The 14,551-nt window shown below is 39.7% G+C and overlaps 1 protein-coding gene across 3 annotated transcripts in view; it reads right to left on the reverse strand.

Annotated features, from left to right (window-relative positions):
• Window positions 1-14,551, reverse strand: part of ChAT (Choline acetyltransferase) — a 328,988-nt gene that overhangs the window by 21,299 nt on the left and 293,138 nt on the right. For all 3 annotated transcript variants that reach the window (XM_071664727.1, XM_071664725.1, XM_071664726.1), the window contains exons 7-10: window positions 9,208-9,385; window positions 5,364-5,544; window positions 4,259-4,428; window positions 2,799-2,900 (exon numbers count right to left, since the gene is read on the reverse strand). In XM_071664727.1, coding sequence (XP_071520828.1) covers window positions 2,799-2,900; window positions 4,259-4,428; window positions 5,364-5,544; window positions 9,208-9,385 — 631 coding nt within the window. The remainder of the gene's footprint in view (window positions 1-2,798; window positions 2,901-4,258; window positions 4,429-5,363; window positions 5,545-9,207; window positions 9,386-14,551) is intronic.

Below are 14,551 nucleotides of genomic sequence, written 5' to 3' on the forward strand. Positions count from 1 at the left end.
CAGTTGGTTTTTCCTGTATCAAGCGTGGTATCATCCTAATTTGCTAGTTATTCAAATCAGCTGAGCCGATGGGTTCATCAATATTCTATAAGACTGCTAAAGTTAAAGGAAAGTCTATAGTTACCCACTGTAGGCAGCCGAAGGTTCTGTTTTCTTTGGATCATACTACCTTAAAGAAAATGTAACTATAAAACGCATAGACTTTAGTAGTCGGATCACAAAGCAAAGAGATGTGTTTCAATCGGAATCTATGTATCAGAAATTGTTACTTCTTTATTCCTAAAACACATACCATTTTTTTGTAGATATCACAGAACTCTTTGTTACATGTAAAAGCCTAGAAAAATATAATCTACTAATAGTGTAGTAATTCTATATTCTACATTGTGGTTGTGGTCAAGACATGAAGATCAAGGAAAATATTTTGTAAGTAATAAATAAATCCTATGAAATTCTCACCTAGCTCACTCTAGCATCCGAGAATCACATTAGAATTGTATAACACTGTCACATGAACAAGTGTGTGATGAACTTTGCGTGCCTACATGAACTTAACGAATACCCAAGTATGGTTTATTAATGATGACCACAATATTAACACAAATTTCAAATGATTAAAAGAGGAAAGAAAATCCTTCGTGGTCGGGAAGTAATGATCAACACCTTGCAGTTTTATTTCCATGGGTATAAAGTATCATAGCTTGAGATGATCATGTGAAATATATCATGATGCTCTCAGTTACCGATACCTTCCCAGTAAATAAGATGGAAATAATTAGATAATGATTTAATATCGACTACTTTTAACTGCATAATCAAAGGTCAGAAAGACGACGAAACGGTATCTTAACTCCAGATTTGCATTTTGCACGAAAAATATTCTTTATGATAAGGTTTTAAAAGAAAATCTATTTTCTGAGAAAAATACCAAAAAATGACAGGGTATTTTTCAGCTCAAAAAACTTTTTGTTTCAAAGTTGAAACATGATATGTGCAAAAACTTCTATACTTGAAATGATCATGGAAAATACATCATAATGCTCTCAGTTACCTATAGTTATGCATAAAATACGATGAATATTATTAGATGATAGTTTAGAATTGAGTTCATTTAATAGCTTGATTAAGTACATCAAGACCATCTAACGGTAATTGAACCCCAGGTTTGTATTCATTATAACAACACCAGAATCAAATTCAGCGTTAACAATTAATCATATATGTTTTAGATATCTGGGAGTGGATCTGGCAGCGGATGGAACCATGGAAGCGGAAGTGGATCATAGGGTGGGGGAGGGGGCGAAAATTCTGGGGGCCTTGAAGAATGTGTGGAAGTTGAGAACATTATCTCGGAAAGCAAAAATGGGTATGTTTGAAGGAATAGTGGTTCCAACAATGTTGTATGGTTGCGAGGCGTGGGCTATGGATAGAGTTGTGCGCAGGAGGATGGATGTGCTGGAAATGAGATGTTTGAGGACAATGTGTGGTGTGAGGTGGTTTGATCGAGTGAGTAACGTAAGGGTAAGAGAGATGTGTGGAAATAAAAAGAGCGTGGTTGAGAGAGCAGAGGAGGGTGTTTTGAAGTGGTTTGGGCACATGGAGAGGATGAGTGAGGAAAGATTGACCAAGAGGATATATGTGTCGGAGGTGGAGGGAGCAAGGAGAAGAGGGAGACCAAATTGGAGGTGGAAAGATGGAGTGAAAAAGATTTTGTGTGATCGGGGCCTGAACATGCAGGAGGGTGAAAGGAGGGCAAGGAATAGAGTGAATTGGAGCGATGTGGTATACCGGGGTTGACGTGCTGTCAGTGGATTGAATCAAGGCATGTGAAGCGTCTGGGGTAAACCATGGAAAGCTGTGTAGGTATGTATATTTGCGTGTGTGGACGTATGTATATACATGTTTATGGGGGGGGGTTGGGCCATTTCTTTCGTCTGTTTCCTTGCGCTACCTCGCAAACGCGGGAGACAGCGACAAAGTATAAAAAAAAAAGAAAAAAAAAAAAAAAAAAAATATATATATATATATATATATATATATATATATATATATATATATATATATATACATATATATATATATATATATATATATATATATATATATATATATATATATATATATATATATATATATATATATATATATATATATATATATATATATATATATATATATATGTGTGTATATACACACGAATAAAGTGCATAGAAACGCGCACCTTCAGAGAACATACAAACCTCCAACAGCCAGGATCGAACCCGGGACCCCTGTGCAAGAGACACTTACAGAAGCCACTTACGTCATGAACCCTGGTCTATCATCAGCAAATAACTACAGGCCAAAACCAGAGCACTAAAATCTTTTTCTTAACAACCTACATGACCAATTAGAACCAGTCGTGAACCATACCTGGAGGACACTTGCGGTGGACACCGAGTTCAACCTAATGACCCTTGACCTCCTCCTAGTGGTTCTGGAATGGCTGACTCTCCCAACTCCCACTATCATCAGTGGTTAAGCCGTCAGTGTACGTGGACACTTGAACAAGGACGTATCATGTCTGCTGTATGGTCACCATCCCCACCTGCATGATCACCACCCACGTACATGATCGCCATCCATATTCAATGGCCATTAACCCTTTGTCTGGTCACCACCCACGTATATGGTTACCACCCACGTATATGGTCGCCACCCACGTACATGGTCACCACCCATGCACATGGTCACCATCCGTATGTATGACCACTAACACTCGTGTATGGTCACCACCCACGTACATGGTCACCACCCACCTGCACGGTCTTATCGAACCATCTGTTGGCTGTGTTGTGGTTGAAGCCTCCCCCGTGGATCATCTGGTGACCCGCGTTGACCTCGTCTCGCATCGTTAACTCCTGAAAGGTCAAAGTTCAGATAAGAGAAAATGGAATTTCTCTCGTATGAAACAATAGACGAAAACCAAAAATGCATATATCTCAACATATCAATACATACATACATATATACATACATACATACATACATACATACATACATACATACATCATACATACATACATACAAACATACATACGTATATATAAGTACATGCATACATACATACATACATACATACATCCGTGTATACCCTACGTATATACTTGCACATTATATTGATAAGTAAACAATCCTCTTCTTCGACTATACCAACTGGGAGACAGAATAAGAAAGACGAATGGTCCGTCCAGTGACCATGAAGAGTGCAGGATAGTGGTGCTAGAGGAGCAAATCTAAAGAGAAACAAAAGCCAAAGAATCTGGAGGTTTATGATAAAGATAAACGTCAAACAGAAATAGAAATGTATAAGTGAAAGTGTGACAGAGGATAAGAGTGAGATCAAAATATACCAGGAGGATGTACTCAACATGGGTACACCAGGAGGATGTACTCAACATGGGCACACCAGGAGGATGTACTCAACATGGGTACACCAGGAGGATGTACTCAACATGGGCACACCAGGAGGATGTACACAGCATGGGTACACCAGGAGGATGTACTCAACATGGGTACACCAGGAGGATGTACTCAACATGGGTACACCAGGAGGATGTACTCAACATGGGCACACCAGGAGGATGTACTCAACATGGGTACACCAGGAGGATGTACTCAGCATGGGTACACCAGGGGGATGTACTCAGCATGGGTACACCAGGAGGATGTACTCAGCATGGGTACACCAGGAGGATGTACTCAGCATGGGTACACCAGGAGGATGTACTCAGCATGGGTGCACCAGGAGGATGTACTCAGCATGGGTACACCAGGAGGATGTACTCAGCATGGGTACACCAGGAGGATGTACTCAACATGGGCACAGCAGGAGGATGTACTCAACATGTGTACATCATTGGGAAGGGATAGACAAAAACTATAACATGATTATGGAGTGGAAGAAGACGAGTGTAACAGAAATAAATGGTATAATTGGAAGAGCGTCAAGAACAGACGACTGGGCTTAAGAGAGAAAATTCCTCACTTGGCTCCCATCTCTGTTCCTTCCTTTGGAAGAGTAAGGCAGGAGGGGAGGATTTCCAGCTCCTCACTCCTACCCTTTTTAGGTCGCCTTCTACGACACGCAAGGCAGTATACTTTCTCCCTCCACCACACCCTCTTGCACCGCTACCACTTCTCTCCCACCTACCACTAATACCGCCACTTCTCCCTCACCCCACCAAAACCTACACTCTCACCACCACCGCCACCATACCTCCTGCCCTGGAGTTTGGGGAGTCATGTTGAAACTGGACGACCTCTTGGTGAGGCTGGCTCTATGGCTCGTCCTGGTGGCCAAGTTGTACTTCGTTGGGAGCGGGTCGTCGAAACACACGACTAACACACAGGTCTCCACCCACCGAAGGATCTTCTGGTTGTCCGGCTCTGGGGAGAGAGGATGGGCATCAGGCACGACAGCTCACTAGCGACTCCTCACGTCAGCAAAGAGAGAGGCATGTCTCAGCAGAATAGGTTAAAATCTGGGCCCATGTGAAAGACTGTTAACCAGCGTTTTAGTCATTCTCTGCTTAAAACAATACCAATATATGAAGTGAACATCGTCACCTCAGGTATCAAGGTGGTGTCTGTGTTGATGAATGTCTTGACACGTCCCCTCCAACACAGTGTGTTCTACAACCTCCAACAGACTGGTAGAACAATCATGGATCGATCCAGTCATGATCTGTACAGGGGACAACCATGGCTCACCAGCCACACTGCAGGTGCTCAACGTGTATAGGAATGTGTCACAGATCTTCGTGGTACATCATAACTATACCATTATTACTTCATAAGTGGACATAGCCTGTCATTAGTTACAACATACGATCTTATAATGATGTAATGAGACAGTCTAGGTGTTTTGTTTACTCAGAACACAGGGTCTCCTACGAACCCCACTTATACTTACACACTACTGTAGTAACTTACAGAAACCTGTGTCCAAGGTAAACATAACAGCTAGATTGTCTTATCGTACCGTCATGGTATCATTATATCATCATTATATCGTTGTATCCTCATCAAATCGTATAGCAAAAGTGAGGACAAGTTAATAATGAGGTGTATACATGTGCTTATATGAAGGTCATGAAGGCGGAAGGGTATATTGGCAGGTGTGGGATGAGGGACGTGTACTGGGGTGGAAGGGAGAGAGTGTAGTGTGTACTAGGTTAACACTCTTCTCTGAGTCATTGTCTGGGGAAGCAAGGGTTAAAAAAAAACCTTGACCGAAGTCCTCTCAGTCCTTCGTTCTCGTAGCATCTGGCAAGTATAACGTCTTTAATCCGGATATCACTGAGGGAACCAGTCAACCTCACCTCCTGCTAGTATCTGTCTGCTCTGTGCCCACGTCCTCCGGTTGTCCGCCGTCATGATCCCTACAGGAGGAGGGTCCGACCCCTCGTACTCGTCCACCTCCCGGAGAACCTCCTGCAGCTGGGTCGCCACCTGCTGCTGGGTCATCCGCGTGCCTTCGGTCACCACCTCCACCCGGTACATCTGGGAGGGAGGCGAGAGACACAAGGAAGGACTCACGAGTCAGTACTGTGATCTCAAGAAATCATTACTTCAATGAGTAACACGACCCAACGAGTAAAGATAAGTAACGAGATACCGTTACTTCTCTGTTTGACTTACATTTGATTATTTCAGGGAACTTACCTTGACTGAAGTGTTCTGAAAGTAGATTACTTATATCTTTGCTCAAGTACAGTCTTGGGGAATAAGTAATGGTAACACCCTCACTTATCATCATAGTTAAAACGAGGATTTCAACACCGTTACCAAATATTAAAATCAACATTTCAAAGTGAAGTTACATACATATATATTCCTACGTGATATGTAATCTAAAAAGAAAGTCATGATTGTGAAATCGACATTAATCATATTGTTCACTAAAGTTGTTGGATGTATCAAGTGTTACTGTATTTCAGACCTTGGAATATCTCACTTCTCCCATATCCTGCAATGTACTTGTATATAGCGATGCTAATCCTGGCCTCTCATACAGCGATGGCAATGATACAATTCCACGTAAGGCATTTGTTTCTCCTCTATGTTCGTCGGTTGGTTGGTTATTTGGGTTATAAGCCTATTAGCCACTAGGGTCATTAAGGTCGCCAACTACCAGGGTCTTTAAGGTCGCCGCCAACGTCAAGTTATAACCACCAGTTGAGTAGTCATTAACACCTTCTTCACATGATGATGGTAATTCTAAGACCCACATACACCTTCGTTAAGTATATGGCCCTTCTTTTCTAATGGAGATAAAGCCTAGACAATATCTCATGATTGCTGATTGGAGAAGGAAAAGTTTGTCTTTTAGGAGTTGCGGAATCCGGGAGAGGTTTGGTTGAGGATGGTGAGGAAGGACAGAGACTGTAGGAGGGAGTAACAAACAATAATAATACAGTATTATGGTCTTCTCCTTTTTTCCTTTGAATGAGAAGGATAACATTTCTGCAGCCACGAAAACTGATAGCTGTTCGCATCGTATACTTAATGTGTATGGGTATGCACTCAAGTTTAATGTGTATGGGTATGCACTCAAGTTTAATGTGTATGGGTATGCACTCAAGTTTAATGTGTATGGGTATGCACTCAAGTTTAATGTGTATGGGTATGCACTCAAGTTTAATGTGTATGGGTATGCACTCAAGTTTAATGTGTATGGGTATGCACTCAAGTTTAATGACAATTTATCTGTCATTACCCATTGATGAATATCATCCACCAGGATCATTAAGGCCGTTAGTGGCAAGCTACATCCACCAAATGATAGATATTCATCCACGTCCTTCAGATGTAAGGTATAATTGCATGACCACATACACTATCACTAATGTATCTGGTCCTTAACGAGAATATACAGACTCCTGCATCTTAAACTGTTCAATAGTTTAGAAATAAAGATAAACAGTTTAAGAAAGATTGAAGACCTAAAATTCCAAAGGTAATTCAGTTCAGATTCATGAATCTATTTCTATACAGTATTTCTATACAGTATTTGGTCATTGTTACTTTAATTCTGACTTCATTGTTTTCCTACTTATATCTTGCTTGGTGGCATGGTAACACCAATAGTTATTATACTTATTGATTATATTATGTACACATTACATATTTCCTTCATTGATAAGAGAAAAAAAATTTAGTTTATCCCCGAATGCGTGGAAATAATCATATTTCAAATGCAAACGTCTAGTTTTGGAAAGAGAAAGTTGAAATACAGTTTTCTTAAGATAGCATAGTTGACCCAAGCTCAAGAGAAAATGTTGATATTTACATTCTCTTAGAAAAAGAGAATGTTGTAGCCTTAGAAAACGAGAATGTTGTAGCCTTAGTGGAAGGGTAACATAGCTATTATTTCAACGCTTTCCCCTCTTTCTAAAGAGGAATATATCGTAGCATTCAAATACCTCCTGGTGAGTTACCACATGACTGATAAAGAATGAAAACCGATACAAATAACACCTTTTTTTTATAATCGTTTAATAAGGCACTGTATTAATTTCTATTGTCGTAACAATTATTGGCTAAATGATTCTGACAGTCTCGTCTTCGGGTTTTATTTTCATGTTGAAGGCGCCAGTCAAGAATGAAAGTCACCCTCGAGGTTCTAAGATGAGGAAAGATTCAAATACTTTGGAGAGGAAGGAGAGGAAGGAGAGTTTTCCCAAGCTTAATTTACCATTAGGTCTCATCTTAAATTGGCCTTGGAACAGGAATGGTTGAATCATTGGCTGGAAGAAGCGGTAGACATGAGGGAAAATGGGACATAGGCTTCCATTCCTGGTATAAAAGTAACTGCTGCTGTACCTTCCTCAGAGACAGAAGCATTATCAGAGAAGAAACAGTATTCTAACTAAGGAATTTGACCAAGAAAAGTTAAAAAAAAAGAAGTTTCGTAAGTTGTTTTCGTCTCAATATTTACGTTTAGAAGGGACAGGAGAAGGAGGAGGTACAGGTAATGGTTCTAACTCTAGAGAGAGAGAGAGAGAGAGAGAGAGAGAGAGAGAGAGAGAGAGATGAAATCTTTCTGTTATACATATAATAATATCACTAAAATGCACAAATGACGAAATATTACAAATATTTTTTTCCCCTCGTGCTTCCTGTAAGGTCGTCTGTGACGTCAGTGTGAGGGGAAATAGAATATTTCAATTTCCTTGATGCAAAAATTTGTTTTGTTGAAAGATAAATAGAAAAATAAGTTTAAGAAAGTTTCCGAACAGTACACTTAACTAACTAACACATACAGTCAATCTGAAACAGCATATATATATATATATATATATATATATATATATATATATATATATATATATATATATATATATATATATATATATATATATATATATATATATATATATATATATATATATATATATATATATATATATATATATATATACGAATAAAGTGCATATGAACGCGCACCTTCATATATATATATATATATATATATATATATATATATATATATATATATATATATATATATATATATATATATATATATATATATATATATATATATATATATATATATATATATATATATATATATATATTCGAGCTGCATTGATCACACCACAGCTAAATGGTTGCTATCAAAAAATTCCCATTACTTCTAACTGCAAAATAGAAGCGTCACTGGGTGAATAATAGCCGGGTTGTCATTTCCCAATGACTCTTATTAATCATGGAGTTGGTGGTGTATATGATCACCTGATCAATAAAAACCTAGTCTTCTAACTGCTCGTAAATTCATGACACTCATGCATAAAATGACGCTGGCGTTGCCAAATGAACTGTTTGGGAAAACAAGAACAGACGAAGTGTTTTGAGGTGCACGGACGACGTGCAGCTCCGTGTGTCTTTTTTTTTTATCCATCTCACGCAGAGGAGATACGTGGCCAGTAATTTTCTTCCTCCCTCTATTCCCTTTTTTCAGGGATTACTCACGAATGCTATGGAGAAAACAGGAAAAGAGAGAGAGAGAGAGAGAGAGAGAGAGAGAGAGAGAGAGAGAGAGAGAGAGAGAGAGAGAGAGAGAGAGAGAGAGAGAGAGAGAGAGAGAGAGAGAGAGAGAGAGAGAAGAGGATGTGCTCAGCGCATGAACAAGTCACAACAAAGACACGGGCGTCCGCTCACATGGTTCTTGTAGCAGACGATAATGTGTTGGTTCTCCTTCTGGAATTCGGCGACGGAGAGGAGCTTGTCTTTGGGTATGGCTGGACGTCTGTAGGAGGAGAAGACTCGGTTGTACTGGGCCATACACATGGGCTGGTGACGCTCCCTCGCGCTGCACCGATCCACGTCCAGGTCACCTCTGTAAGGGGAGGTCAAGGTCAGGCATGAGGTCATACATGACAGATGCATTAATGGAAAAGAAAAAAGAAATGGGAAGTGATTTTTCTTCTTCTTTCGTTTTGGACAACTAATTGAAATATACAAAGTAGGAGCAGAAGGGGGGGAAACTTTGGCCTCTATGTCTGTCAACTGTAAGAAATAACACAATTGTCTATATTTCTGTTGTACACGAACTATGGAACGATCTCTCTGTTTCGACGGACAAAGAAAGTGATACAGAAATCATCTAAATATATAAGTTCAAAACCACATTATATAGAGACAGTATTCTTTAAGAATAAATGTCGTTGACTCTACAATGGAAAATGGAAAGAACTATGAGTTGAATTATTGATTTTTTTTCCCCAAATTCACTGATCGATAAGTTCCAAAGCATCTTTATCATCATCATTACCATCATCATCATTATCACCATCATCACCATCATTATCACCATCATCACAAAAAACATAATATACAGAACTGAAGCTTTTATCTAGTATACCAAATATCTATCTATTCTTTTTTCCATCGTCACAAACTCGTCCATATCTCGATGACACAATATCTATATTTATAATTCACATGTAAAGTTGTGTAAGACAAACTATTAATATTCCAAATCATCTACAGGTGGGTTTAAAAGAGGTGTCTTAAATATATAAGATATATTCAAAAGTAATCTCTGAGATTGATATTATGTTATTCACAAATAGATAAGTTCATTGGAAAATAAAATGCCATATTTGACCTGAATATCATAAATATATTATAGAGACTTTTCTCCTACACAAATTTGCAACCTTTCAGATGATGAACCCCCGCCAGGCCAGCTCAGGTGATGCAATATAAACCTATGAATATTTTTCTTGACGCTTGACTGCAAGGATGGATGGGGGGGTCTGGGAAGTGAAGAATTTTGGAGGGTTTTTATTGAAGGGTTCATAGAGGTGTGGTGGACTAGATAAGGCCAGGAGATGACGAGAAACGAAGGATGTTATAAAACTTTACCTTCAACCTTCGTAAATGACTTTAAGCTACAAATATATATATATATATATATATATATATATATATATATATATATATATATATATATATATATATATATATATATATATATATATATATATATATATATATGACTTCGACAGAACTTTATTTGAGTAAATTTTAGGTGACTTAAAGATAAAAAACCAAAAGGAGTATTGACTGAAAGATTTTCCATCAGATATCTTGACCAATCTATATCTAAGACAGACAATGTCATACATCACTTCCCTTCCACTCCGTCTCCCTCTCTGTCGGATTTCGATGAGGCTCCGTATAAATCCCTTCTTACAATCTCCAGCTCGGCAGATCCTTCCCTCTAGTCAACAACCAAGAAACATAGCCATACTTTTGTTTTCCAGACGACGACTGGGCTTGTATCATATCTTCCATACGACCAGCTAGACGCAAACACTTGATCAGGTGAGGGTGGAACACACTTGAGTTCCGCCGGATGATCTATTTCCCTCCCATTTCTTTTTTAATTTCCTTTATTTAACATTTTCTTTATCACGTCACTTCTACGATCTAGACTCCAGCAAAGCCTTCCCCTTGTCCTCCAGCTCGTGGCTCCCGTCCATGAAGACTATGATGATTGTGGCTGAAGCTCTACCTACCTAGAACCAAGGCTCCACCTTTTATATTTCTCTGAAATGAATTCTTAAAAGGACTTCAGTCCTACGCTATAGAAAACCCTAAAAGTGTATTATTGTACGTATTACTGATAGACCGTCGGTTTATGACCTAAGATCTGTTCTTGTGGAACGAAAAGCATTACAGACACTGCCATGCAACGAGTCTGGAGGAGAATATCATCATAAATAAGTGGAGAATCCACGAGGCTGGTGGCTGCAGGTAAAGCCACAAGAATATCTCTCTGGTTTGGATTGGGGAGAAAATGGTTTGGGGAGTTGAGGAATTTTAGGTTGAATTTGTTGGAGGGCTCCTGGGAGTGCAGCGAGCAGTGAGGTAGATAGGAAAAAAAGAGAAGGATAGGAAGAAAATAGATGGGTCCTAGGCTCATCCCAAGCGCTCCACTGTTTTATAAGTGTATTAGAGATCCAACCTGGTGGCTGGAGATGAAGCTGTGATAACATATCGTTCTTGTTGGGTGGATGGAAACGTTTCTGGGGACTGAAGTATATGGGAGGAGGTCTGCTGAAGTGGGCCGAGCCTTGAGCTGAGGGGAAATGGAGAGCTTGAAGGAAGGAAGGAAAGGAGGAAGGTACTAAGTCTCTCCTCGAGGCTGAACCCAGGTACATTACTGTACATAGAGTAGATGATGTTGTATCATTGAGGATAACTGATAATGTTCCGCAGAGGAGGTTCAAAACGTTATGCATCCTTGCCACAACCGAGGAACTTGAGCGTATGAATAATTTCAGAGTTACAGATAGGGGGAGGGAAAATAGTGCCATACTTTCATAGATGAGAAGCCTGGGGCGGCGATATGGACGAGAGTCGTGGATGAACTCCAGATTGACTGCGATGCAATATGCGTACCGGTGGAGGACGGTGCTCAGACCTGAGGGAAGGTGTTGCCTCAGCTGTAAGTTCCCAGTGGCGGAGGTACACCCCCGGCCACTCATTGGGATTCACTGTGTCTGGGACGCACTTTACCGCTTTCTTGAACATGGAGCAGCAGCAGCAGCAGCAGCAGAGGTGGCTCTTGTACCAGTGGATGATCTGATGTTTCTCTTTATTTTTTTTCTTCTTCCATCACGAGAGGAATGGAAAGATAACACGATAGTTGCCGTACCTGGGATCCAGAAAGAGAGAAGGCGGTCTGTCATAGGACTGGGAGAGGGGAGGAGGAGGAGGAGGAGGGAGGGTCATGACAGGCTTGGACTTGCGAGAGAGAACTTTAAGAACAACTACAACAACAACATTTACAACAACAACCCTAATGATGATGATGATCTACTTCCTTCTTTGTGTTCGCGTCTTACAACCATCCCGAGCGAAGAGCGCGCGCGACATGCCCACCGTAACTAAACGTTATATTAAGGATGTAAGAAAGTCAGTCTCTCAATTCCTCGTCAGCCATCCCAGATCCCAGGGGATTTTAAGAGCTTCCCTTCATCTCTGCCAACCCAGAAATAGCCAGGGCGACCCGGACCGCCTCATATGCTCTACTCAGCGAGTGATTCAGCGACTGTGTGGGCTTACACCCCATCAAACACCGCTGGGCCGGGACGCTCTACTCAGCGAGTGATCCACCATCAAACACCGCTGAGCGGGATGCCATCAACGTGGGACTTAGTAATGAAACTGAAGATGAAACACACACACACACACACACACACACACACACACACACACACACACACACACACACACACACCACAGCTAAGTATCACGACTGAGTTGCATCCAGTGTTACGGCGGGATCAACATCCCATGAAGTGTTGGGGGAGGAAAACACATACAAACATGCCCTTCACAATGTGTCCGCTCGCCATGGGATATATATATATATGTGTGTATTAGACACCTCAGCTCCCACCTGGCGCTTGATTTTACCAGCTAAGGAGACTACAGATGTCCTGGAGAAGACACAGACTTGCTTCGGATGATCTGGGTTTATCAGGTTTTCTCCAAAATCAACAAATAGATGCATATACAAGAGTCACGTTTACTACTTTCCCTACTCTACAATTATCAATCTACCTATTCTCTTTATGCAAAGCTTATAGATTGACATATTATTGGTTGGGTTAAGTCATTCTTCAGGCCTCTCAACTGCCAGGGTCATTAAGGCAGTCAACGTCACCATATATATAAATCACCAACCGAAAAAGGAAAATCTTTTTAACATCGTCTTCATATTTTTAGACACGAATCTAACACCATTTACCTACCCTTACCCTACCCATGTGGCTCGTGAGCGTATGGTGGCCGGTTGCTGCTGACGAAGCCACGAAAATATCTATTTACTGTTGATAAAAGATTCTAGGAGTTCACGATTGTGGATGTGGTGCGTTGGAGGAGTCTTAAGAGTACAGTGAGGGTGGTGAAGCTATCGGTTTGGATAGAGATAGATAAGAGAAGGGTCGTAGTGTAAGCACCAGGGGGCTCAACCCAGGTGGTTCATTGTGTACTTGAATAACATATTATCATTGTTCTCCTTTGCTGAAACAAAGTAATTGCTCTTGAATATTACATGACATGTATATGTGGGGAGGTGGGTTGGGCCATTCTTTGGTCTGCTTCCTTGCGCTACCTCGCTAACGCGGGAGACAGCGACAAAGTATATATATATATATATATATATATATATATATATATATATATATATATATATATATATATATATATATATATATATCATATTGAACTTTTTACGATGACTAAATTAGTATACTTAAACTTAATGACAACTTCATTTTTCCATTCTAAATGTAAGATGAATATCAAAAATACAAAATAAAATTACAGCCATACAGTCAATGTCTGTCATATGATATTGAATTTCATTAAAACAATATTATTGGAAATGTTTTATTTTAAAAGAATAAAGAAAACGGAAAGGAGAGGGGAGGGATGGTTTGGTAGCAGCGACAACAATTCTTTTGTTTACTGATGTTACTAATTCATCATCACACGTTTGAAAAGCCGATGTCGCTTCCAATATATATATATATGAATTCTTCGGCAGGTTACGCCAGCCCCCCCCAAAAAAACACCTTTTATTGCATACATATCTTAATGTAGACTTTAGAAAAGACATGATGTATTATTATCTGTACGTATGTAATAATGACATGATGATATGTTCCCTTATACATTTACATCAAAAATGACTACTGAAAAAATATACTTCTCTTTTTATATTTTCACATACACTCCAATACCAGTTAACGAGTTATTGGTTTAAATGATTCTTAGATGTCATTTCAATCGTGTAAGTAATGACACACACACACACACACACACACACACACACACACACACAATCGTCTCTCACTGATAACATGTCAGGCATTGTTAACATATCTGTGAGCACAAATGCTTCAAGCTCATGTAAAACTCTTATGTATTGATAAACGCATGATGAAGACTGATAAGCAAAACGTTGGCAGCAATATATATATAT

This window comes from Panulirus ornatus, chromosome 9 (assembly GCF_036320965.1).
Source record: "Panulirus ornatus isolate Po-2019 chromosome 9, ASM3632096v1, whole genome shotgun sequence".
Classification (NCBI taxonomy): domain Eukaryota; kingdom Metazoa; phylum Arthropoda; class Malacostraca; order Decapoda; family Palinuridae; genus Panulirus; species Panulirus ornatus.